The 26,972-nt window shown below is 39.6% G+C and overlaps 2 protein-coding genes across 4 annotated transcripts; one reads left to right on the top strand and one right to left on the bottom strand.

Annotated features, from left to right (window-relative positions):
• Nucleotides 1–5,704: 5,704 nt before the first annotated feature.
• sybu (syntabulin (syntaxin-interacting)) lies at nt 5,705–14,016 on the top strand. 3 transcript variants are annotated; one of them, XM_059338987.1, is made up of 7 exons: nt 5,705–5,811; nt 6,016–6,202; nt 7,039–7,185; nt 8,715–8,814; nt 9,764–9,916; nt 11,257–11,412; nt 12,166–14,016. In XM_059338987.1, the coding sequence occupies exons 1-7, from the start codon at nt 5,788–5,790 to the stop codon at nt 13,358–13,360; spliced, it is 1,962 nt and encodes a 653-aa protein (XP_059194970.1). In that variant the 5' UTR covers nt 5,705–5,787; the 3' UTR covers nt 13,361–14,016. The 3 variants fall into 3 exon arrangements, with proteins under 3 accessions (XP_059194970.1, XP_059194969.1, XP_059194971.1); XM_059338986.1 differs by having other exon boundaries at nt 6,985–7,185; XM_059338988.1 differs by lacking the exons at nt 5,705–5,811; nt 6,016–6,202; nt 7,039–7,185 and adding an exon at nt 7,255–7,874.
• Nucleotides 14,017–17,551: 3,535 nt separating this feature from the next.
• On the bottom strand, nt 17,552–26,462 carry ebag9 (estrogen receptor binding site associated antigen 9). The gene is made up of 7 exons (XM_059338990.1): nt 26,143–26,462; nt 25,529–25,623; nt 24,568–24,649; nt 24,259–24,418; nt 22,292–22,398; nt 18,738–18,829; nt 17,552–18,106 (listed from the first exon to the last, which is right to left on the bottom strand). Exons 2-7 carry the CDS (start codon nt 25,609–25,611, stop codon nt 17,989–17,991), a joined length of 642 nt encoding a protein of 213 aa, XP_059194973.1. The 5' UTR covers nt 25,612–25,623; nt 26,143–26,462; the 3' UTR covers nt 17,552–17,988.
• Between the last annotated feature and the right edge of the window lie 510 nt (nt 26,463–26,972).

Genomic DNA, 26,972 nt, shown 5'->3' with positions numbered 1-26,972 from the left:
GTCTTTTTACCATCACTCATTTCTGTCAAATCATTATTAGGTTAAAAATGAAAGTGTTCGGATGATGGGAGCAGGTGGGCTGAGGAGGAGCTGTTTACAAGTTCAGAAACGAGTATTTTTGTCGAATCATCCATGCATAGCCTGTTATTCATGTTTCTGGTGGTTCTGTGTGAAATGTGGACACATGAGGTCTGAAGTTGGATGTAAACATCCCCACTGCTTACATCATATGTGGTTTATTCAAGAGGCAGCTCCCTATGAAAAAACATTTCCCAGCAACTGTGGGGGCGCCACATGAAACAAAACAAAATCGCTGAAAACAACATGATCAAATATGAAGCAAAGCTTTAGAAGACAGTGTGAGAGGAGATATTGTCATTGTTAGGGGATATCAGGACAGGAAAATAGCATAAGCCTGTAGAGATAATGAAAATGGCTGTGAAGTGAGATGTGGAAAACAAAGGGAGGCATGTAAACACATGGGAGGGTCTTTGCAAGGGTTCCTTAGTGCAGTGGTCCTGTGTGATATTCTTAAAATATGTTACATTTAGTTTATTATGAGAGTTAAATGTGTTATTTCTAAATTTTTGCCCCATAAAGGTCTTATGTGGAGCCATGTTAGAGCCAATACTGATTTTAGGGGGAAAATATTCCCATATCAATATACCAGCTGATATTGTTGTATACAGTCATGGAAAAAATATTAGACCACCCTTGTTTTCTTCATTGCATTTGTTAATTTTAATGCCTGGTACAACTAAAGGTACATTTGTTTGGACAAATATAATGATAACAACAAAAATAGCTCATAAGAGTTTAATTTAAGAGCAGACATCTAGCCATTTTCCATGCCTTTCTGGATAATGATTTTGGTTATTATCAAGAAAACCATGGAAAATGCCTAGATATCAGCTCTTAAATTCAACTTTTATGGGCTATTTTTGTTGTTATCATTATATTTGTCCAATCAAATGAATGAACAAGAAATTGAAGTAAACAAGGGTGGTCTAATATTTTTTTATGGCTGTATATAAATGTGACATTATATGTGACATTATTGTTATGTTATAGCATTCAGGCAGAATGGGCTAAGTAGTTTGCTAAGTTTTATATAGTCCACATTGCAAAATTATATTTTTTCCTGCATTGTATTTCTTTAAAACAAGATTTTATAAAGCCACATATCAGACAATTACTGCCGGTACTGCACATTAGTTGGACTCTAAACCATATGATGCTACAATACAGAGAATCATTGTCGAGGGTTTATAGGAAAGGATTACTGAAAGTGAAAGTGATTACTCAGTCATGACATCATGTAGTGATGATGCAGTTGGTTTCAGGGTTGATGAGCTCAGACCAAGTGATGCAAATGATATGCTGCTAAAAAAAGAATGAAATCGCTCCATTTTACAACTGTTTCATGCATTTGAACATAGATGCTCAGTTAAGCCTCCACCTTTTAAAACTGTACAACAGTCCATCAGAGTGCATCAAATGTTGTCATCAGTGAAATTAAAAACCTTGTTAAAAGTCACATTAACAGAAGAAATGCACTAAGTGCATCATGGGGTTAATATTACATTGGAATAAACAACTTCACATTAGTCCATGTGTATGATTAACATTAGAAAGCACATAGGCTGGGATGGATTAAGGGAATTTATTATTCACGCCCACTCCATGCTGTTTTAAAAGTAGACCATCTGGATAAGGGGAATAGCTTCACTGGGGGCTTATGGACTTGTTTACTAGTCACATACATATTATCTCAGCAGCATTCCATTCCCAGTACAGCTACTCCCCTAAAAAGAGCACTCTTACGTTTGAATGAGCAGTTGATTGTGCATCGCTTGTGCAGGTAGTTTGGAGCAGTTTGTCATGCTTAAGGGAGCTGAAAATCCTGTGTTTGCAACTAAGATAATGCTTAGCCTGTTGCTCAGTGGGCAGCCAGTCAACATTGTCTGGAGTCAAGCAGAGGATCGGGTGCAGGAACAAATGCATAATCCTGCTTTACAGTGGCTAGTTTAGGACAAGTGCAAACAAGATAGGAACAGGCAAAATGTCACAACAGCCAGGATGAAAAAATCAAATTATGGTAACTAAAGGCAGGCAGTAGAGCATGCATGCATCTCACAAGGTTTCAGGTTACAAGCTGACACTATTGAGTGACTATCAGCATATTATTTTAGTCAGGCACTGGAACAAATAATATGAGATGTTTCCTTTTTTTTTTTAATGATTTGGCTTTAACAGTGGTTGGGTCAGGCTGTTTGAGGGGCAGGGGCAAAAAAACAAAACAAAAGGGCACTAGGTGCATGTGCAGGGGCACCAGTGTGCAGAACGTTTTCTCGTATGTATCAGCCTATATGGCACAGCATTGTGTCTTCTTAATTATAAGGCCAACCTAGAGGGCACTAAAGGGCATCACATTTTCTCTAGGGCACTCTGTGGTGTTTTCCCCATTTAACGGCATCCTGGTGGGCACTTTATCATATTTTCCCCATTTAAAGGCACCCCAGAGGGCACATTTTCTCTACTAAAAAGGCAACCTAGGGGTCCCTTGATTGCATTTGCTCCATTTACCAGCATCCTAAAGGGAACTTCATCATGTTTTGCAGGCAACCTGGTTGGCACTATGACATGTTATCTTCATTTACAGGGCCCTAAAAGGGCAATTTATTAGGTTTTCTCAACTGGAAAGGCAACCTTAAGGGCAAGTTGTTATGTTTTCTTTACCACTCAGGCAGCCAAGACTCTTGACTCTTTATTCTTTAGGTTCTGATGTCACTGCCCTGCTAGTCCTAGTTAGGTAGTTGCAGGAATTTATAAAAGTCCTTCTGTGAGCTATTCATCTTTATAGCATGCACTCTCTGCTCTCAACCACACCCTGTTCATTGAATTATTTCTGCTCTTGTGCTTTCACTTCTGATCTTATCTCTTTGCTAGCACTTTAATAGTGTACATAATCATGCAGGCTCATTGGAAGAACAAGATTTCTTTCAACACTAATTGTCATGGCTTTATAATCATGTTATCTCTGACATTACCTCCTTCTCTTTGTTGAATATAGTTATTGCACTCCTCATAGTAAAATCTCTTTTATGAAAGCAAAATATATCATATTCATATGCTACACGCAGCTGAAATATAAGTCAGTAGTACTTGAATAAGTATATACAGAAGCTCCCTAAGCTCACACACGCCAGCTCAAGGACACAGTGTTCATTCAGTCTGAGAAAAACACTGTACAGCTGAATGGTGAACACCCCCACACCACCTCGGCACACTCTAGATATTCTCTCAGTGAAGGACAGCGTCTCAGGATGAGCAGCAGAAGCCTACACTCTGTGCAGATATACACATAATTGGTCCCATCTAGCTGGAGTCCTCTCGTGCAGCGTTTTCCCTTGGTTGCTAAGACGGTTGCTAGGGCACGGCTCTGAATGCTCTGCCCTGCTTGGTGCCTATAATCTGATTCTGCTGTGCCAGTGTGCCAGGCATCTGTGCAATGCTAGAGTGTGATGATATCGAAAATGAAAGTGAAACTGGAGGTAAGGTGGTGCAGGCCACCCAGAATGCAAATCTATTTTTGAGTCTGATAAAAGGAGTTTGATTCCCACGAGTCTGTGCTCTATTATAGCAATCCACTTTGGGCCTCAGTGGTTTGAAGAAAGAGTCTGCTCATACTGGAAACATGGCTTATATTAGGTCAGGTGGTGGTATCATTCTGTCATTGTTGGGGGATTGTTTGGGAAAGCCTGACGATCAAGGCAAAATGTAAAAGAATGTACCATCTGGACAAAGTGAGGGAAGACGGGTTCACTGATGCGACAGCAGCACACAGGCCTTGGGGTCATTACATCATTCCCAATGTAAAAAAAAAAAAAAGAAAACACGTATGCACTTACGTAACTAACCCCCTTAGGCACCGAAATCAACAGGCGAGAGGAAGTGAAGTGATTGTATAAAGTGTATTCAAGCGTGAGCGAAATTCTGCATTATTTAGCTTTAAAGCATCAATAAGATATACTTCTTCCTTGTTTAAATGTGCATGTGCATAACGAAAAGTTTTGACGAGAGTTTTTTTCGTCTTACTTGTGACCATTCTTTACAAAGAGGATATAATATCGCCCCATCATCTGTTATATCTCAGTTCTAAAAGCACTTTGTAGCTTTTGGCAGGCAGCCCCACAGTTTTGGCACAGATGGCTGATAAGAAGAGTTACTGTAGTTTGCAGAGTATACAGATATACTGAAGTTGGACACCTTTCATCTCTTACTGTGCTTTATCTGATCATCCTAATGAGAGATGACTTTGACGAAAACCAAGAAAAGGAAAGAAGTAATACCAGTCTTTCTTTATAGCTGAATCTGTGTTGCCTCTGAACTTTCCACTCTTTTGAAACCAAATGGAAATTAGTTCATACAAATTATTTTGTTTCATAAATTTGCCTTTGTCTCATCTCTTATACCTTTTTTTTAGCCAGGCTAGCATTGCTCTTTGGAAATGTCAGTCTTTGGTTATTGCACCACTTTGGTCCAGACTGAAAAATCTTGACAGATGTATTGGCATGAAAGTTTGTAAAAATATTCAATGTCCCCAAAGGATGGATCCAAAAGACTTGGGTGATCCCAAAACATTTCCCCTAATGCCACCAATTCAACAAATATTGGATGGATTGTTTGAAATTTCGTGCAGATATTTAAGTTTTGTACTAATATGCCTGGTCTCTAGACAATGTGTTCTCGTGAGTTTGGGAGGCCCCTGACTTTTCTCCTATTGCCACCTTGAGGTTGATATTTTGCAATTCTGATTGAAATAGCTTGTCAACTACTGAACGGATTGTCTTGACATTTTAAACAGACAGTAGACAAGATTTTGGTATCGGAAGCATTCTGGTTTCGGTTTGTAGTCCGAGTTGTTTTGACCCCATGGATTTACAGGATACAGTGGAAACCCAAGAAACACCGGTCGTTGCCACTAGAGGCTTAATCTACTTCTTTGAATGACTTGACCTCGACTTGATGCCATTAAAAAACTCTACAAACATTCATGTTCCTCAGACAATGTATCCTCATGATTTTGGAGATCCCCTTTCCACTTGTGCCACCATGACATTGATGTTTTTTGTTCTAGGGTCATATTCAGGTCAAATTTTCTACTATCATACTTTGGTTTATGACCAAATATGTTCAAAACTAATGACCTTCCCACCCGCCTCAACTGTTGTTGCGAATCACAAATATTAGCATGTTAACCCCCTAAACTAAAATGTTAAACGTAAACCTGCTAAATGTCAGCATGAGAGCATTATTACTGCGAGGATGTAAGTATGTAGACATCAGCGTTTAGTTCAAAGCACTACTCTCTAATCTAATTTTTATTTATTTTACAAATTTTTTTGTTTTACTGTGAAATGTGTTTCATTTGACCCTTTGACTTGACTTTAACACTTGTGATTTAAATGGGTATCAGTCTGTTTTTTAGGGTTGACATGGAAAATTTGTTTCATAAGATCATAAATTCAGTGTGTGTTGGTCACAGCTGGCTCTGGGCTTCTTGTGCCAGTTGTACCAGGCAGGAGGTGTGCGTTTGTGTTTGTATGCGTGTGTGGTGGGTGGGATTTAGTGGCGTAACAGAGTTCAGACAGAGCTCTCTTGTTTGTGAAGGGTTTGAGCGCCACGTCGAAATGCTGCCACACAGTCAGAACACAGAAAAAAAATCACTTTTCTGATTTCTTTCTTCTTTTTCATTTAACAGAGGAAAACGGTACGTGAAGCACAATGGGACCGTTCCAAGAATATGAGGTGAGTCTTAACATCATTTCTGGTTACTAGTGATAGATTTTTGTGTAAGTCTTCTCTAAATATAAGTGCCATTTCAACCAATATGAACAAAAATTCAGTCTTATATGAATTTCAAAATATTGTCATCCTTAAAGAGAAGATGGACTAAGTGAAGGTGGGGGTCTCAGCCTTGCCTGCATCACTGACAGAAGTTCCCTCTTACAGGAAAAAAAGTCACCGGAGAAAGGAAGCCCCCGCAGCCGCATCCCACGTCTGGTCCTCCATCCCTTCCGACCAAAGGACAAAGGTTCGCCTCTGTCTGATTCACCTTTTTCAGAGGAGGAGGGGAAGGAGTGCGACATCAGCTCGGACCACTCCAAAAGGACCATCAGCACCAACAGCTTCTGCTCTGGTAAGAAGTTCAGCTCCAGTCTGATGACAGGCTGTCAGGTATAAGACTGTATTGCAGTGCTTTTGGTTGGTTGAGTTAACATCAACTCTTTACTGTATGTAGGATGGCAGAGGTATTCAAATATCAATTCCATAGTGTAAAAGTACTCCAGTACAAGTAAAATTCATACAATAAAATTCCTACTTTAGTAAATGTACAGAATTATTGTCAAAATGAAATGAAAGTATCAAAAATGAAGGTAAAAATGTGCAAAATATTAATCTGCAAAGTAATTCAAGCAATCAGATAAATAATATTAGTATTAGTATTATATTTCCATCTGAAATGTGAGTTTAAGTATAGAACACCTGAAAAGGGAAATACTACCTCAGATTTGTAGCTAAAAGGCTACAGTGCTTGAGGCGATGTAGTTAGTCTTTTTTTTTCTCCACTGGAGGAAAGCAGTTATTGATCCAGACAGTATTTTACCTTCTTTTTTAGAACAGCATGCTGGATTAAACAACCACAAACCATAAAAATGTAGTTGTGTATATTTTATGTCCACCTAAGGAGCCTCAAGAACAAACAAAGAAAAGAAATGCATGTGTGTTTGTACACTAATTGTCCGTGTGTGTGTACACTGTTAACAAGCACTTGACAACTACTTTGTGATAGTGAGTAGTCGTTATAAAAGCAGATAAGAGCCAGGCTGAACCTTGAGCTCTGATTGACTCCCTGTGTTCACTGCCTGCTCCGCGTTGCCTGTACTCGGCTATTACTGTCTGTGTGCCTGTCTACAATAGATGACACTGGCTGCCCCACTAGTCAGTCTGTGTCCCCCTCCAAAACCCCGTCAGGCTCCGAGCAGAGTGCCCACGGCTCGCCAGTACTCCCCGAGCGCAAGACCAAAGTCAAGAGGGTGAGGGTGATGGCCGAGTGGAGCGGTGAACCACGGAGCACCCCGAGGCACAAGAGGGAGATGAGGTCGGCCATGAAAGCCAGAGGTAAAGAGGAATACACGGATAAAGATTAAAAATGTGAAAAAGTTGTTGTTTTTCCAGAAAAGCAAAGGAGGATCAGAAACATTTGAAAAATTCACCTTTGACCTACACTTTTATGATCTGATCTTTTAAAATCTTATAGATGTTGATTTTACATCTTTATTTTTTACATGCACAGACTTATACACAGTACGCATATGTGTATACTTCTACATACCAGTGTTTCCCAAGAGACCAAAGTACATTAACTGCATATTTGTCACATGTCAGCAGCTAGCAGATTCCCTGGTATGTTGACTTGAACAAACACTGACCAGAAAGCAGCTGCCGGCCTAAAAGAGAATAATAACCAGAGTGAATTGTCATCTATGTATCTGTGCTCTCTTAACATATTTTTTCAATTCAGTATACTCCAGTCTTCATCCCAATATCTCCCCACTTTTAATCTGAGGAGGGAGGAAAAAACCCCATCTTGAGTCAAAATGAGGAGAGAAGCTGATTGGTTGAGGAAAGGGTTTGGGAGCTTAGCCAATTAGTCTGATTAGCAGGAGGTTACTACACTGACTGAATGTGCACAGACCCTCAGTTGACTCACAGAGTGGTGAAAGATCACAGTTTGGAATTATATTGTTTATCACAGTCATCACTGGACACTAATATGGTTTTATGTGATGGTAGAAGCTGCTGCTCAGGTATGAATTTAATCTTTAATAATTCTCATGGCATCTCATATAATTTTAATAATATGAGCTGTCCTGTAATGTTCAGTGTTGAGGCCTTTTGTATGCTTGTCTTGTTACATTTGAGTGGATTGTTTTACTCATAAGTGCATGTTATGTGGTTATGTGGTTCGTGCTCTGCTCTTCAAACTCCCATTAGTTGAACAAATGGTGAAGATAATGGGGAGTAGCCCATCTAGAAGCTGTAGTATGGGAATATATGTTTAGGGCTGTGTTCTAGGCTTCTGTGATGTAGCTGGTTCCTTCATCAGGGAGACTTATTAGAAGTCCTGCTAACAGAAACTGTAAGCAGGACTGACAATGCTGCTTATGTGTTAGACGATAGAGACTATAGAGTTTTTTTGCTGAACAGAAACTGTGTGAGCGGAATGAGACCTCAACCAAACTTTATTTTAACATGTACAAGCATTGTCTGTTATATGAAATGGCCACCTGAAAAAAGGCTCTTAAATTTGATTGCCAAAAGGTGCCTTGGACCATTCTTCTTTTTCTCAACAAATATGTTTCTTGGTGATGTACAATGTGTTATAGATTTTAAGTCAGTTTGCTGATGTTTTAAAAAATATCTTTTTACTATATTAAACGAACAAAAGGTTCACAAATTTACTCCAAATGAAAACCAATTAGTAAATATTTGCTTTCGAGCCACCACTATCAGACCTAGTGAGGCTGCAGCAGCTTTTATTTCTTATAAATTCAGCTATTCATATGAAGAGAGATTGTATTATATCAACATTCAAAATGATATAATCTTATTATATAGTCTCATGTCATTGATGCTTCTCCCTGCAGGTAGTGAAGCAGACTTCAGCTCCTCCAGCAGCACAGGCAGCCTCAAGACCAGGGAGAGCCTCGCCTCCATTTCAGCTGCAAAGAGAGTTCCTTCACGCAGGTATGACGTTTACACACTTGTATCATCTTTGTGGTCTGATGGGGTCACGACTTCACTAAGGCTGGGGTAACACTGATAAATGCCGCTACAGATTTGATGGTAAACATCATTATAGTCACCATAATGATTCATCTTTCTGCTCACACAAGTCGTGCATGGTTTTGCTGTTTAGTATTCATATAATGGGGGGAACATGAATTATATAATTCACTGTAATTAAATACTAATATTATTAGCCTTAGGTCTGTATTTATCTACTGGTATCAAAACAGGAAAGAAGGGGTAAAGTAGTAAATCCCACCTCTTGCTTAATGTGATTGGCTAGCCGAGCCAAGTGACTCTGCACCTTAGGGGGCGATCAATCCCAAAGTGCCACAAATAAAAAAATTTTTAAAATCACAGTAAAAGGTGCTTTTTGAAAACATGTTTGCGAAGTGTAAATTTGGGCACCTTGGGCTTGCCATACAAATAGCCCAGACATGCAAAATGGTGTCTGTGTTGCAGGGTTGCTCTCTCAATCTGTTTATTGGCAGGAAACAGCATTTTATACTCGCATGATGCTCATGCACTCACCGATTTTATATTTGAATAATGGGCCTTAAATTATATAGGTTATCGTCATATCAGGCTTTTGTAGCTGCATTTATCTCAACATCAAAACATGACATTGCATAGCCTGCTTGATTTTGATTGATTACCTGGGCTGTCAAGTGTGAAATTGATCATTTTAAAAAGATAAACTTTTATGTGCCTCAAAATAACACTAGGAAATGTGAATCCCAGCACCAGAGAGGAGCACACCCCACAGTTTTACTGGCAATGTGTCTGTGTGATCCTGGCTCCAGGCAGTTCTAGCTTCATTAATATGGGATTGTTCATCATCCATTTCTCTTTCTGCTTTTGGAATTAAGCCAATGATTGTTTTTTTCCAATGCTTTCTTTTATCAAGTCGTGGCACCCACATCAGACCGCTCCCAGTGTTCAAACCAGCTGGGAGCCCTACATCTAACCGCGATGCAGAGCTCTATGCTCCCTACAGGACGCCTCCCAGACCTGCCTCCTCAACCAACAGCAGCAGCTGCAACTCCAGCCCCACCACCAGGTATGGCTTCCGTACTGTGCATTATTAATAATCACAGAGCAAAGATTGGGGTTTTAAAGTTAAGGGGGGGTTGTTGGGCTCCTGGTCATGTTTTCCACTTGGATTCATTACAAATCCAACCTTCCCTGCTTCAGGGAGAAACAAGTAGATTTTGTAGACTCGAGAGATTTGGACTTCGGCTCAGGATCATGTGCAGCATAACGATGAGCGAGCGAGTGGGTGGCTGGATTAAGCTCAGACTGTTTTATCATTTCCTCTCTTGCAGCCGTCTGGGATTATATCGGCCATGATTTGGCTGTGGTTTGGATTAATGAGGATTTAATACAGCAAATGTCTGAATATGGTACCCAGACAGTGACCCTGCAGGCTGCATCCGATTTGTAACAGGATTAGAGTGAATGCACCTTGGTTTGGAGGAGAGAACAGGGGTCATACATATTTAAGAAAGGCAGAATAGTTATGTGAACTGAATTGCCTGAAGCTCAAAAGTGTTTGGGACCGCCATGAATTTCTGACATGTTCCTCCAGGCTATGTATTACTTGGAAGGTTTACTTCTTTTGGCAGCTCAGCCCTACATACGGTTTAAATCCTCTCTGCAGTATATAACACTCAACTCGCAGCCTTTTCATGAGTTTTTACACAGGAGCAGAATCTGCCCTCTTTATCTTGTGTTTACAGCTTCTATAAATGCAATATAACCCTCCACTCTTGTCACTTTAGGACACCTTGCTGTCAGCTTTCCAAAGAGTCATGTGACATGCCTTCTCCTGGGCTGTTTCTATTTCTGGCAGGGAGGCAGAGCATCAAAGCCTCAAGTATCCCAGGTTGCTAGGATATAGTGGAAAAGAGGGGCTTATGTGCTGCTATGCATATTGTCCAAATCCACCCACTCATCCTCTCCCAAAAAAACCATGAAACCTTTTTATTAGTTGTCTTTGAGCATAATAAAACACTGATCATAGGACATTCAAAGGGCATTTGAATGCTAATGCAATTAGCTTCCAGATTAGGTTTTTTTTCAGTAAGGTGATTGCTTTCTTACCGACTGTGCTTGTGTTTAGATAAACCAGCATTTTCTGTGTTTTTTTTGCCTTGACTCTACATGCCAGTAATCCTGTGTCAGACAGTAATTCCAGGCTTCAGAGAGCATCTGCCCTGACAGCACTCTCTCCGCCAGACAAATTACCGTCTACAGGGAGCGATTTTACTCTTTAAGCGTCAAATTGGTTTGTTTTCTGCTGTTGCTTCAAAACGTCAGGTTGGGAACTGATGGCTAATGTTGGTTCTAAAGTGGTAAACCTGGCCTCTTAACCAACGTAACTGTCTCTCTAACCACCAGAAGAGCGAACCGAGGACGCTACCATTCCTGTGGAGACAACCATGGCATCAAGCCCCCGAACCCAGAGCAGTATCTCACCCCACTACAGCAGAAGGAAGTCTCCATCAGACACCTGAAGACCAAACTGATGGAGTCTGAGAACAGAGTCCGTGACAGGTTAGTTTAGATTCTGTAGCACAAAAGCTCCTGTGAGTTTTATCTGTAACTTTTTATGGTTTTAAGGAAAGATGATAGTGGTATCAGGGAGGAAAGTTAAACTGTGTTTTTGATGTAATTCCTGCATCACTGGTCAACTGTTTCTCTAAACTCCCTGGGAAATAACTATTATATAAGATCTAAAAACAGTTTAAGACGCTATAGGAAAGATCCAGGTAATTTTATACATGGAAGTCAAACTTTTTTTGGCTTCATGCATCACAGAGCAACACTATATCCAGTTGTCTTTATACAACCATGGTCCCTCCTCTGTTGGTTGTGTTATTATGCTAAGCTAATTGGCAGTGCCTTCCAATTTTTCCATATAGATATGACAGTGGCATCAAATCTCCAATCTAACTGTTGGAACGAAAGGAAAAAGCAATTTTTTTTCGCAAATGTCAAACTAGGGCGGTCACAATATCAGATTTTCACTACACCTTTATCGTGGCCAAAATAATTTTAATGGCATTATTGCAATATCCGCTTAAAATTTGAGTAAACATACTATCAGTCAAAGTCATCTTTAAATCTGTTTATTGTGCAAAATGCACTGCTAGGGATGGATAGTCTGTAACCATGAAAGTGTTAAAAAGAACAATTGCACTTAATTTGATAGTGAAAAGGCAACTAAATTAACTCTAAAAAAAATATTTTCTATTATTAGAACTATTCCTTAAGTAACTCTGGACATTTTCTTCCCTGTTTTATTAGAGAGACGGAGGTTGAGGAGCTGAAGGCCCAGCTCAGCAGAATGAGGGAGGACTGGATTGAAGAGGAGTGTCACCGGGTGGAGGCTCAGCTGTCCCTCAAAGAGGCTCGCAAAGAGATCAAGCAGCTGCGTCAGGTGGTGGAGACGATGAAGAGCAGCCTGATGGAGAAGGATAAAGGAATACAGAAGTATTTCATAGACATCAACATCCAAAACAGGAAGTTGGAGTCCCTGCTGCAAAGCATGGAGCTTGCCCAGAGCGGCGCCAACCTCCAAGATGAAAACACCTTGGACTTTATCTGCGACAGCCCCGAGGACGGTGGGAAGAAGATGGTGGGGGAGGAAGAGGGTGGGATGGCGCTTGGGACCCAAGGGGCGGAGGCGATGGCAGACAGCGGGCTGCTGGTTAACGATGAGATGGCCAATAGAGCAGACATTTTGGAGCAGGTCTTCATGTCCACTGCTATGGATTTTAGTCAGGACTGTAGCGGCAAGCAGGGTGCAGGGACAGAATCTGGGCCTGAGGTGTCCGCATTGTTAGAAGAGGGGCAGTCGATTGACGAATCTACTCTACCCCCACCAGCAAACACAGTTTCCACCACCATCACTATTCCCTCAATCACACCTTCCCAGCAGAACACAGAAGAGAAAGAAATCCAGACTGACACCATGCCCATGTCTCCAGACCTGCAGGCTCTGCTCCTCCAGCTGCTCAAGTTCCACGGGGCAACATCGGGGGACACAGCTCTGTCCGCCTCCAGCAGTCTTCTGGATTTCCCAAACCCACCCTGCTCCACCTCCACTACTGCCAGTCTCCTTGACCCAACACCTCCCCCACCCAGCATGCCCAGTCCTGCTCCCCCAGAGAGCCCAGACACCTCCACCGATTCCGGCATGTGCTGTTCAGAACCCGCAGAGAGCCGACGGTTCATGGAGGAGCTGGATTTTAGCGTCGGCGCGGAGGAACCTTGTCTGTCGCCTGGACTGGATGCGGTCGGCAAGCGTTACTGGAGCAACAGCTTCCTGGTGGATCTGGTGGCAGTGGCGGCCCCCGTGCTACCCACGGTGGCCTGGCTGTACTCGCGGCATGGTGTGGACGGAAGCGCTCCGGTGTACAACATTGCTGCTCTGATCAGGGGCTGTTGCATCATGGGACTGCACTCTCTTCGTCATGTCGCTCACAGGCCTGATGCGTAAAAAGGCTTCCACCCCGCATGCACACGCCTAACCTTGAACTAAAAGCACTTAAGCATCTTTTCAAGAGTATTTGTGAGATTTGTTGCATTTTTTTGTTGAACACTTAATATCAATGCAGTCTTTTGGGTTCTAACACTGTTATTTTGCACTGTATAGTTACCATGATTTGAAGCAAAATGGTGACATGAAAGGGGTTATTTATAAAGGGGGTTGTTTATGTATTTATTTATTTATCATTTACATGTATCAGCTGATCTGGGTAGATGGTTATATGTTATCATCATCCTGTGGTGTCCCTAGTTGTCTTTTGTGTTTTAAAAAGAAAAAGTTCTTTATGTAAGGATGAGATTTTTAGGAGGTGAAAGATTGAATGTTCTTTTTGATGGGTTCAAAAATTCAACAGTTCTTGCGTTATTGTTCGAAAAAGAAACCTTCAGCCAAAGCTTAAATGTGAGTTAACTGTTCTTGTTTTGTGAAAAAGTATATTTTTTTTCCCTGGGAGTAGAGCTTTATTCGGTACAGCCTGTGTATTGTTCATAGAAATAAGTTGATGCTTCAAAGCAACTATCACTTGTTATGTGCCTGAGCTATGTGCAATACTGGTGGTTTACATCAAATGTCCTTGTATCTTTATTATTAAAGCATGATAAATTCCGCCCATGTGTTCTGACTTTCTTCTGTGTTTGAAATGGGGGAGGAAAACAGGGACAATTGTTAAAGTTTGGCTTATGTAAGACTTATGTAAAATTGTTAGGGAAGACTGGGAGAGCCCAAGTTTCTTCATTTGCACAAGATGTTCACATAAATTAATAACAAGGGGAAAATATCAAGTCTGAAGCCAAGTGCAACCAAGCGGTGTTCTCGTGACTGCTCTTCTTACGTAAAAGCTTTCGCGGCTTATATTTTCAGACGTCCCTTGGGTCGAGGAGCTCACAATGTGAAGTGCATTAGATCCACTTTACTGGGGTCTCTCAGTAGCTGTAGAATGTCGTCTGTGCCCGGTGCTTGCAAAAACTGGGTCAGTGCCAGAGCAAATGTTCACTGCAAAATGCTTTCTTTAGTCATTACATAACACCTACCCATATTCAGTGAAAATGAAAGAAAAAGCTGATTAAATGTTCTAACACTTGACGTCTTTGCCACGATTACTGCATTTCTCACTCTGCCATATGGTGATGTATCTTAAATTGCATAAGCATGACCTCTCACTTATTAAGGCATCAGACTAGTGAGTCATCAGATGCTGTAATCCCTGCGCTAGTGTATGGTTGCTGAATTAAAGTGAGTGGGAAGCATTGGTCAAACCAGCTGAAAACACACCCATCTTGTATTATTATGATTCTTGAGCATTTTAGGATAATTGTACACCCATTTAGCTTGTTCCCTTTTTGAAGACTGATGACGTGCATTTCCCTTTTTGAAAGTGGGTCAGTCTCTGAGAGGTTTTGGCAGGCAGTGTCCCCTGACAGATGGAAGTGACATCATTATAATGGAGGTCAGATGAGTGATGACAGCAGTCCGTCAATCCAGGTTAAAGGCCACCTTAGTGCCTGACGTTATAATAACATTATAGTGATATTAACAAGACTAAATCTAAGCTTGCAGCTCTGTGAGGCTGTACACAGACAGGGGACAAATTAAAGGAAAAACTTGAATATGAGGGGACAAACGTCACAAGTGCAGTTGCTTTGGTGCACCAGGGCGCAGGCAGGCTTCAGGTCTGTCTGTGATTGTCTCTGATGCTCTACTAGGGCTGTGCTCAAAAAAATCGATAGGGCAATATATTGTGATGTACTCCTAGCTGATGCACGTATCAATACAGCAGCAAATGCTGTGATGGCAGCTTGGAAAAAGAAACACCACTAAGTGCACTATAGAGACAATTGGTGGCAGCAAAGGCAAATCCATATTACACAAACAATCCATGTCTTATATCTTTTTTGTATCTAGAAGTAATTTATTATTTACTTTTTAAGTGTTTTAAGGTCACCATTATATAAAAAACTGCAGTAAGTTTTGTGTAGGACATGGTCATTATTAAAAAACAATAGTTTATTCGGATCCTTTACTTAAGTAAAAGTACTACTACCACATTGTGAAATTACCCCACTACAAGTGCAGCATTCAAAACTTATCACTTAAACTATCAAAATTAAAGAATGTGCAGAATGAACCCACTCAGATTGTTTTATATAATCCAAATATATTATTGGATTATTATCATTGATGCATTGGGTAGGGCTGATTTTACTTAATATACCGTTATGAGGTTTAATGAAAACAATGTCTAATCACTTTAAATGTATCATGTATTTCATTAAATCTTGATCTGAAAAGTAACTAAAGCTGGCAGCTAAATAGTAGAATAGAATAAAAAATGTGTAAAATGGAAATATTCGTGTGGAAGTACCTTAAAAATGTACTTAAGTACAGTTCTTGAGTAAATGTACTTCATTACATTACACCACTGAAAATCAATGTGTATTACAACACATATGGTATTGTGAGATTGTAGGAAATAGCCTGCCTAATGCTATATGTCTATTTGTTATGTCCAGCTGTTTGTTTAGCTTTACATCTGCTCTACTCTGGTCTCTTTGGCAGAAGAGATCTTGATCCCAACAAGATACCTGATTAAATAAAAGCTGTATAAGTTAATGAGGAAGTATCTTTTGGAAGAATGGTATTCATCACTCCAATAGAGCCCCATTGTTTGACCAGCCCTGCCCCTTCTCAGGTATATTCCAGGATGTTTATTAACAAATGTTCAGAGACCGGTGAACTGAGTAATTCTGCTTGCTGCAAACTTTGCTGGCATGTAACTTTCTTTTGTATCATGTTGTTATAGTTTCCTATTTTTTAGTTAACCAAACTAGATTTCTCCCATGGGTAGCTTTAATGTAGAAACCAAGTAACTGCTTTCAGAGTAGCTTACCAAATGACACTTGAGGCAGCAGACTTGTGGTCAAAGTTTATCACCTCGAGAGGTATGAATCAAATAATTTTCTTAAAAACCTGTGTAGGACTGATAGAGCAGGTAAACAATCTGCCAAACCTTCTGGATTGATTGATCTTACGGTGGTTGTTGTGCTCATCCATGACAGTTGTTATCACACAAAGTCTTACACATGAATGAGAAAACTGGGTGAGAAAAAGTGGTTCTCTGTGATTCATTATTGGAAAACCAAAATGTGCAAAATGACAAAACAGAAGAACATGCAGCTTTTCTCAATGAAAAAACAAAGTTTGGGAAAAGAGCAGTTTTAAAGAAAACACAAATGCATACAGATAGGTTGCTGAATTCCCTTGAAATAAACACCTGCTTTCATTTGAACCTGATCATGCACTAATCATTTTATCATTAAATCACTGCTTGATTACATGAACCCAGTATTTCATTGGAAGCATCAAATAGCTTGCAAAGCTTTTCTAACTGTAACATTCAGTACAGAAATCCTCACCTCACCTGCCTTTTATCAGACATCAGAGACCAGACACATACTGTATCATGTCTGCACATTTACATTTATAAAGAGCCTTTCTTCACCCTCCAATGTTTCCATGACAACAGCTTGCCTATCAGCCCTGGTGCCAACACTGACTGGTAATCCATTATAATGATGCAAAACAGGATGCTCACTCAAAACCATTAACTTAGCCTTACATTTTCAGATGACAAAAGCAGCAAGAATTTATTTTTCTTACTGCTCAGGGTAACCGCTCTGACATACACTGTGATGGTGAACCATATTTTAGAAAGACAGCATCTGTGCAGTGAGTGTATTAACTATTAAAGAGCAAAGAAACATTCCCAGACTCAGGAGGGAAAAAAAGAATAAATCTATCAGATCAGTAGCCATGAGATTACCATAGGAACCCACAGCTAGCAGTTGGGCTAGATTCTAGTCTATGGTCATTTATCCTTCCGCGTATTGAAAATCTTCAGCCTTCACTTTAATGCTGATTTCCAGTGTACTTAGGGCCGCACAGCACAGGGAGATAATGGGAAATATCAAGCAACATTCATTAGAAAAACAAAAAAGCAATTTTTAGACAAAGACATAAATATAAAAACACAGTAATCAAGCAAACCAAGGGATGTCACTGGTATACAGTGATGCTTAAAATTAATTACACTCCTTTGCCCTTTGAGGTTATAAATAAGACAAAGAAAGGGAATTGTACTCCCTCTTTGAGTTCCAAAAGGTAGTACAGGTACCTGTTTATTTACAAATATTCCTGGGAAAAAACAAATTGAACATTTTTCTAATTTTTCTAATAAACTGACAGATTTAATCTAAATGGAATCCTCTAATGCTGCATCTAACCTAAGATGACTGGATGGTATAAATACAGCTTTCCCTTGAAGACCAAAATGACCTTGCCACATGAACAGGGAGTACACCAGGTGTGTTATCTGCCCTCCAGAATGATGAATTTTACACTGCTGCAGCTGGAAAACAGACTAAAATGGCTGCTGGTGGAAACGGGGTGGAGTTTGCTAACAGATAAGTAGTGTAGGGTGGTAATCCTGGTCAGTTTAATGACTTTAAAGACAGAGTGACGATTGATTCAGTGTCTTTGCCCCTCCAATCCCTTTGGCTCAAAATTGAGCATTTCTAAAAATGTTACGAGAGCTTGACGGCAATCTTCTGCTCCTTCTTCATCATCCTCTGGGCGTCTTTCTCCATCTTCTTCCTTTGCTGCTCCATGGACCGCTTTTCTCTCTCAGCCATCTTCTGTTGTCTGGTATATAAAAGAAAGGCAAACATATGATTTAAGCTATGCCATGACAGTGCACATCAACACAAGCTAGGTCAACTGAGTGGTGAAAACAAGATGCTGCTTGTGTGTTGTGATTACAGCATAGACTGCCATCTGGTGGCCAATGTGAGATTCTACAGCCCTCCAATAGAAGGCCTATTTTATTTTTATTTTTTTAATCTTCCAACAACAAAAGCAGATCAGGAGAAAGGAGAATAGCAGATCAAATCCTTAGTGTTACAGTTATTGTACAATGATACTAATACTGTTTGTTTGCAGACTGCTTTATGTGAAAATCCTGTGCAGATAAAAGGCATTCTAATGCTTAATACAGATAGCTTTCCTGCTTTGTCTTACACATAAAATGCACAACTCATACACTTGTATGTACTGTAACGGTTTTATTACTTGCTGGTGCATTATTCATGCTTAATAATGATTCCTGTGGTCCATGTCTAGTACCTTCAGGTTGAATGCACTTATTGTAAGTCGCTTTGGACAAAAGCGTCTGCTAAATGACATGTAATGTAATGTAATGTAATCTCGGTTATATCAAAAAATCCTGACAAACTGGTATTAGTGCAGGTCTGTGTAAGCAATCCTGAAATGTTACCTGAGCACCTCCTCTGCCTCCCAGGCAGCATCAGACTCGTCCTCCCAGGCATTTGCGTCCTCCTGCCAGTTGTCCATTTCTCCCAGTTCAGCCTGAACAAAAGGATAGTTTACTATTGTGTCCGCAATTTCTATTGCAAGAGCTATGATTTGTTTTTTAGATCACTTATTTCCTTATAACTAGACACTTAATTTGGTGTCTCATCTAGGTTTACCAGAAATTATTAATATTTTATTGTTATATTTCTAATAGTTTCCTATTCAGTTTCCTAGTTTAATTAAATACCCCCAAACTGCAATGGCTGCGATAAATTGACATTGATAATAACACCCCTGTCCATCCCTCCCCTCAGGTCAAAAGTCTGGGCATCATCCTGGACAGCACCCTCTCCTTCACTGCCCATATCAATAACATCACCCGGTCTGCATACTTTCATCTTCGCAATATCAATCGCCTTCGCCCATCTCTCTCCCATAATAGCACCTCCATACTGGTCAACGCCCTTGTCACATCCCGACTCGATTTCTGTAATGCTCTTCTACATGGTCTACTACAGAAATCCCTCCATAAACTGCAGTTAGTCCAAAATTCGGTCTCATGCGTCATTTCCAGAAGTCCATCCACACAGCACATCACTCCCCTCCTCAAACACCTTCATTGGCTCCCGATCCACCTCTGTATTGACTTCAAGATCCTGCTCCTCACATTCAAAGACCTCCACAACCTTCACCCTCATACAGTTGAAACCAGAAGTTTACATACACTATATAAAAAGACACAGATGCTTTTTTTCTCACTGTCTGACATGAAATCAGACAATCACTTTTCCTGTTTTAGGTCCGTTAGGATTACCAAAATGATTTCTATTTACTAAATGCCAGAATAATGAGAGAAGGATTTTTTTAGACAATTTTTTATTACTTTCTTCAAAGTCAGAAGTTTACATACACTAACATTATTATGCCTTGAAACAATTTGGGAAAGCCCAGATGGTGTTGTCATGTCTTTGGAAGCTTCCGATAGGTTTATTGACAACATTAGAGTTAATTCGAGACACATCTGTGGATGTATTTTATGGCACACCTGAAACACACTGCTTCTTTGTGTGACATCATGGGAAAGTCAAAAGAAATCAACCAAAATATCAAGAGAATTGTGGACTTGCACAAGTCTGGTTCATCCTTGGGTGCAATTTCCAGATGCCTGAAGGTGCCACATTCAACTGAAGGTGCCACAACCAGAGTTGTGCAAGTCCACAATTCTCTTCCTGATATCTTGGTTGATTTCTTTTGACTTTCCCATGATGTTACACAAAGAAGCAGTGTGTTTCAGGTGTGCCATAAAATACATCCACAGGTGTGTCTCCAATTAACTCTAATGTTGTCAATAAACCTATCAGAAGCTTCCAAAGACATGACAACATCATCTGGGCTTTCCCAAATTGTTTCAAGGCACAATAATGTTAGTGTATGTAAACTTCTGACTTTGAAGAAAGTAATAAAAAGTTGTCTAAAAAAATCCTTCTCTCATTATTTTGGCATTTAGCAAATAGAAATAATTTTGGTAATCCTAACGGACCTAAAACAGGAAAAGTGATTGTCTGATTTCATGTCAGACAGTGAGAAAAAAAGCATATGTGTCTTTTTATATAGTGTATGTAAACTTCTGGTTTCAACTGTACCTCACTGAGCTCCTTCAAACCTACACACCCTGCCGTACACTCAGGACCTCCTCTGCTTCACTTCTCTTCACCCCTTCCACCCATTTAGCCACAATGGGACTAAGATCTTTTAGCTGCTCTGCCCCTCGACTCTGGAACAAACTCCCTCAGTACTGCTCTCTACCAACACTGTCGACCTTCAAGTCGCATCTCAAAACGCACCTGTTTAGTCTAGCCTACCCCTAATATATTCATAATTTTTAATTTACATTTTTTCTCTGTACTGTTTTAGTGTTATTCATTAGTTTCGTTGTTGTTTTTATTATTGTTCTTATTTGTAATTGTTTTATTGTTGTTTATTATTACTGCCATTGCTGCTTTATTATTATTGTTTTGTTTTTAATTGTTTATTGTAAGGTGACCTTGAGAGTCCTGAAAGGCGCCTATAAATAAAATGCATTATTTTATGACAAATCTGTTGCTAGTTTGTCATAAAAAAAATAAATGTTTATACATGTGTATAAGTGTGTATATTGAATTTCAAACAAAAATTATCAGATTTGTCATTCACTATGGCCATGGACAAATTTCGCCAAACAACCAATAGCATGAATGAAAAGTGATATGATTTTCTTTGCTGAAGGCTCACTTTGTCAAGTTTAGTAAGTTTTACTTTCCTTTCTACCATCTTAACAACTCTCTTACATATTAATATTTCAACAACATCTGATAAATATGTATTTCAGAGTTTCCCAAACAGATTTATTTGTGGCAGTCTGCCACAATCTCTACACTGATGGACAAATATTGATTAGATTATTTTTTACTATTTGAAATTGGTAAAAGCTTATGCTTTTAGGTTTTATGTGTACACATAATCAAACATAGTGATGATATAGTGTACAGTGGAATATAAAATGTAGGGAAATATATTTTGTCTTACTAAAGAAACTGACTTAAACTGATCGAATTAATTGATTGTTCCTTTTTGATGATTTTCTAAATGTACTGACATTTTGTTTGTAGTTCTATTGTGGTATGGACAGAATGTTTTAATTAATTGATTATTGGTCCCCTGCATTTATTATATTCAGAATTAAGTGAAATCATTGACTCACGCCCAGGGACTGCAGATGCAAATTAGCTTATTAAATCTATTCCTGTAAGAATATAACGACATGCATTGAGCATTGTCACTGTCAAATAAACAATAAATTATAAAAACAAAGGAATGATTCTGGAGTAGAGATAGACTGATATATCGGCCAGACGATATATATTGGCCGATATTTGCGTTTTTTTACTTGTATCGGCATCGGCCGATACAAGTTAGCCGATCAATTAGCCCATTTCACTGAGCCAACACCAGGCGAGGCTCGGTGCAACATCTGCCATTCGCTGGTGAGCTGCTGCTGATACCGGAAAAAAGAAAACCATCAAACATGCGGACTCATCTGAGGCGCCACCACCTCGAGGCCTACAACAACATACACATTGTTTGCTATCCAACTGTTAGTATGTTTTGTTTGTTTTGTTAATAAATGTTCCTTTTTTTGTTTAAATTGAGGCTTGTGTAACATTTGTTATCACTGTGTCATTTTCATCATGTAAATGGAGGGAGAAAAGGCAATATCGCCTTCAAGAATCGGCCCAAAAAAATCGGCCCAAAAAAATCGGCAGCACATATCTGGGATCGGTTAAGACTGATGTCAAAATAATCGGTATCTGCATTAAAAAACCCATAATGGTCGACCACTAATCTGGAATTCTACACACATTTGTCCAAAACGGAGGCATTCAAGATAACTCTGATAACTTAGTTATCTTTGTTCTTAGCACAACGCTGCCAATCTCAGAGACCTTTTTGAATTAAATGTATGAAAGCGTAACTTACTGAAGGTGGACTGAAGGACATCATATCCTGAGAGGCTGCCAGTCTGCTGGAGAAACCTGCTGAGCCATCAGGCACCAGGTAGTTCAAAGGCTCTCTCTTCTTCAACACTATCTGCAACATGGCAACCAGAGAGACAGGGGCTTAAACTTCAACTAAAGCACTCTGTGATGCATTACAATCCCACTACAGGCTGAAATAGGTTTTTTTTTTTAGATAAAAAAAACAAAAACAAAATTACAATATCATTGCATACGTTTGTGCACTTTGTCACATGCTTTGGCATTTACATAATATCTATATAACGTGCATACATTATAAGCATCTCAAGAAAATTATTATCAGGAAAAACAAGTAAGGGATGAGTGAAGACAGTAGCATTCATATCACTAAGCTTACACTGGAGATTTGTTGAGTAACCTGTTCACTGGTCTAACAAGATGTTTCAATAATGAAAAAAAGGAAGTTGAATACATAATGGTCACACCCATATTATAATTATCTATTACGGCAGCATTATGATTGTTCACTTTTACTTGTTTCTTGACATTTTTAAAGAGCAATGATCAAATTCATTATTGCTGATATTTGTTATGTCCAATCAGGAGGTATGTGTGTGGGTGGGGATTTATTTAATCTTTGTGTGTCCACGACACAGACAGATCAGAGGTGTACTTTGTCTAGTTTAGCACAAATATTAAAAGCTGAAGGACAAGGTAAATCAAAGTCTGTCAAAGACGCCTCATATCAATGCAAAAGATCTCATATTTACACACTGTTTTATTTACTGTGACAAAAAGCAACACTGTGGTTTAACAAGCTGTAAGCTTATGCATTGCAGCTCTTCCTGACCAGTATCTCAGAGGTTCTGCAGTTGTGTTTAAACTTCCAGCTTTTAACACTTTCTTACTTATAAGCCTGTCAAAATAATTATCAACATAATGGAGCCCAACAAAAGCAACTGGGGTAAAGTCCTTATAATGTATGACATTGCCTGTTGTGTTCACATTTCTTTTCATAAGAATGTCATCAATACTTCAGCCAACACGATGCTTTTAGAACAGCAGGTTTTTCACGACTATTATAAGACTCAACAATTTATTTTACAGTGTCTAAGCCAATGAATGGAAAAAACTATGCTTGGACTCTTTTTTTGTCATTTCGTTTTTTTTCTTATTACAATCATTTAAAAATGTTTATTGTAACAGGTCTGCCTAAATCTTCAGAAAACCTGTCTGACTCTTGGATATGCTGGTACTATTGGAAGCTAACAAGATACAATGAGTATATTGGGGCTGCAGTGTTTTATAAATGAGGCCTGGAACCAAGACCAACTCCACCAACAACATAATAATGTATGTACTTTTACGAACTAAAACATTACCCTTCAGGAAGAAGGACCATACGCACCATTTCAAACAGCAAATGATACAAATTAGAGTTTTAATCACAAGATGACGTGTCACGTTCTAGGTAGTCTCCCGTAGCCAGACCTGTCTCCACAGTGCTGTGTCAGCACTGGAGAAAGGTCTAGCTGCACACATTATCATTCTGGGATAAGCTTGTTTGCATTTCTTTAAACCAATCACAATCGCCCGGGGCAGGGCTTAGCCAAGGATGTAGCGATGGTGCCCCAGTAAAATAGATCGCGGAGATAGTGGAGAATGCTGTTTGAAATAGGCGCCCAATAGAAAGGCTTATAGTAACAGTCTACATCCAGTGAGTCAGACTACACTCTGAAGTGTACACTCTGACTAAATCAACTCTTGGGAGAAGCCCTGCATTGCTAGAAAGCTTACTCTTTATCCAAACAGACAGCGTACAAATACATTCTCCATTATTTTAGAGCTCACTATAATTAAATATCTATTTTAAGATGCAAATCAATGCCAATGACATGTAACAAATGTCACCCATGTCATTCAGTATATCATTCATTTTGCATCGGATCAGCTGCACTGTCTGTAGACCTGCCTTCTGTGTTTTCCTGATGGTGGGCGCCATGTCTTTGAAGTAGTCGGGCTCGTCGTCCATCTCGTTTGGTTGTGGGGAAACGTTTCCATTTCCACCTTCAATCTTGATGCTTGTAGGAGCGTCTTCATCCCAAGAGCTCCATTCTTCAATCTCTGGCTGTGCAGACAAGATAATAAAACCCTATTTGAAAACACTATTTATAAGCAAATACATGCGAATTCAGAATTTTAGTCCACTTGTATCTGAATTGAACCCTAGGCTGTGAACTTCTCAGGGAAGGTGCTGCTGATCGACACAATACTGACCTGTTTTGGTACTGATGATGAAAAATCCACTGTAGTCGGGAGAGTTATTTGATCGCCACTGAGCTTGCGGCCCCTTCCACTCCTGCAGAGTTAACACAATGGAAATGGCAGCTACTGAAAGAACATAGTTACTGAACACTACGGTCAGATCTCTTTAGTGAAACGAGATTGATCCACTGACAAGGATTTAAACTCTGCCTTTCTTCAAACCTTACACATACACTTGTCTTATAGTATGTTTACCAAAAACACAAAGCAGACATTTAACATGGTGTGGTATTAAAACATAAAGCCAATGCATATTCGCACTGGGTAATACAAATGAAACAAACACGTGAAAGTTGAAAATTTTAACTCAAGCGAGAAATTTGCGTGATGCTGTGCATGAAAAGCCTATCAGTATTATTCTCCTGCATATCATAGCCCTGATCGATCCAAACTCCATTCAGGAAATAAGCATTTTAGAAGTTGTTTGATTGTTATTTTGCAGACAATCTGAGTAAATGCAAGACTTTGTACAAATCTGCATCATGTTGTAATTATTTGAGCATTGATTTGAGCTGTTCATTGCAACTATATTACAGCTAAAAAAAACAAAACACCGGTACTGTGAACACAGCATTAGAACATGAATTGAGACACTTCCTGAATTGCTACATTTCAGTGGTATAACAGCATTCATGTGACCCACCAAGCAATGATCAGGTTTGTCTTCAACCAAAATATACCACAGTGGGCGGTAGTGAGTATGATGAACAAGGAGTACATATTCAGATTGCTTTAAATAAACAGCTATTTATTTGTGGCTCAGATGTGAGATCAGAATATCCTATCAATTTCTCAATGGCATCAGATCCCCCCCCCCCCCCCCCCCCCCCCATTTTGTGTTCACCACACAGCAAACTAGTGTTTAATTGACCACATCTTCATGAAACATAATTGTATAAGTAGTTGTGCTCACCTGCATATCAATCTTTTAAAGAATGAAAGTAAGCTGGCTAGACATGTGCAGATCTTGAAAAGACGGAACTGAGTGATGGCCATGATGAAACTGAGCTGGAAGGAAAGGAAAGAGAAAACATTAGCATTTGGATTTACAATGATGGGCATGATTTGTTTTGTTGAAAAGCACCAGGATGTGTAGTAAAGCAAGTCTCCAGTAGACCAGTAAACAGGCATTGTAGAATGAAACAGAGAATAGTTGGCTAGGAATCAGTCCTTAAAAAGAAACGTGTTGGCGTAAATTACGTATGACAACCAGTCACACTATCCATAATCCGGAGAAGCGTGACACTAGCCTGCAATTAAAATGCCACCCTGCTTGTGGGTAAACGGCTACAGTTAGCAGGTGCATTACAAGATGCAATAGCTATAATTAAACGCCAATGAATGCATTTAAACTGACAGATATATACTTCTCTTTGATAAGAAATTGTGACCCTCGAACAAAAAGATGGAGCGAATGTTAGCGTCAGATGTAATACAACTTCGACCAATATTTGTGCTAAATTAACGCAACAGAATTATGTTTCTCAATAGATTTGTGCACGTCTTAGCTATCTTATAAATGCTCACCTTACAAGATGTCAATACACCGTATGCAGAGCAGCGGCGTTCTTGTTGTATTGCAGAAGAGACAAGTTCATTTATTTGCTAACCGTTGCTTGCTAGCTTAGCCCACAGGAAAACATGATATTTCTGAATCTTTTAATTGTCTTCGAAAGACGACACATTGGCAATGGCAAATTATATCGCTGTCATGTTAAAACGTTGCATGTAGCAGCCAGATAACCCAATGCGGTGTCATGACAAAACTCCTAAATTCGTGTCGTAGCTCATCTCTGTCCCATGGCTGCCATCTTTGAGCTGGGAGGAGCAGGAACAGGGAAGTGCAGCGTGTTCCTGCTGTATTCAGGTCCTGTAGGAAACATAGGAAACTACACCACTCGTTTTCAGTAGGCTTACCTGGTTTTCATAGCAGATAAGTCAACCGATGACATTACCGATCATTTCAAATATCGTCACACTGTTAAAATAATCGCCTGAGTCATTTTTTGTGTGCCTAAATCATCTCCTCATGACTGCCGGCCACCTATGGTAAAATCGCCTACATCCTCAGAACATGTGATTTTACCCCTTTAAGATCATCACTTCTTCGACAATTTGCCACATTCATAGGCATCAGATAAGAACCCAGCAAAGAGAAGCTAGAGGGAGATTGTTTAGTTATCTGTTTAGTTTATCAGTGTTTTATTGTTGACAATAATATTGGTAATACTTTACTCTAAGGCAGGGATGGGCAACTTAAATGCTGCAGGGGGCCACAATTTTTCATCGACACGACCACAGGGCCACATATATAGGACCGTGAACTTAACCAGATATGATGAAACTGCAATTTTAAC

The sequence above is a fragment of the Centropristis striata genome, chromosome 8, assembly GCF_030273125.1.
Source record: "Centropristis striata isolate RG_2023a ecotype Rhode Island chromosome 8, C.striata_1.0, whole genome shotgun sequence".
NCBI classification, from domain to species: Eukaryota; Metazoa; Chordata; class Actinopteri; order Perciformes; family Serranidae; genus Centropristis; species Centropristis striata.
Note: the sequence above shows the minus strand (reverse complement) of the source record. Positions and strands in the feature narration are given on the sequence as shown.

What these genes read in the sequence shown, in the direction of transcription:
- ebag9 (XM_059338990.1), bottom strand. Translation starts at nt 25,611, where the DNA reads ATGGCCATCACTCAGTTCCGTCTTTTCAAGATCTGCACATGTCTAGCC. An exon ending in TGTCCTTCAGTCCACCTTCA is followed by an intron (nt 18,830 to 22,291) that starts GTAAGTTACGCT and finishes CCTTTTGTTCAG; the next exon opens with GCTGAACTGGGAGAAATGGA. An exon ending in GAGGCAGAGGAGGTGCTCAG is followed by an intron (nt 18,107 to 18,737) that starts GTAACATTTCAG and finishes TTTATATACCAG; the next exon opens with ACAACAGAAGATGGCTGAGA.
- sybu (XM_059338986.1), top strand. Translation starts at nt 5,788, where the DNA reads ATGGGACCGTTCCAAGAATATGAG. An exon ending in CACCAACAGCTTCTGCTCTG is followed by an intron (nt 6,203 to 6,984) that starts GTAAGAAGTTCA and finishes TGTCTACAATAG; the next exon opens with ATGACACTGGCTGCCCCACT. An exon ending in GTCGGCCATGAAAGCCAGAG is followed by an intron (nt 7,186 to 8,714) that starts GTAAAGAGGAAT and finishes TTCTCCCTGCAG; the next exon opens with GTAGTGAAGCAGACTTCAGC.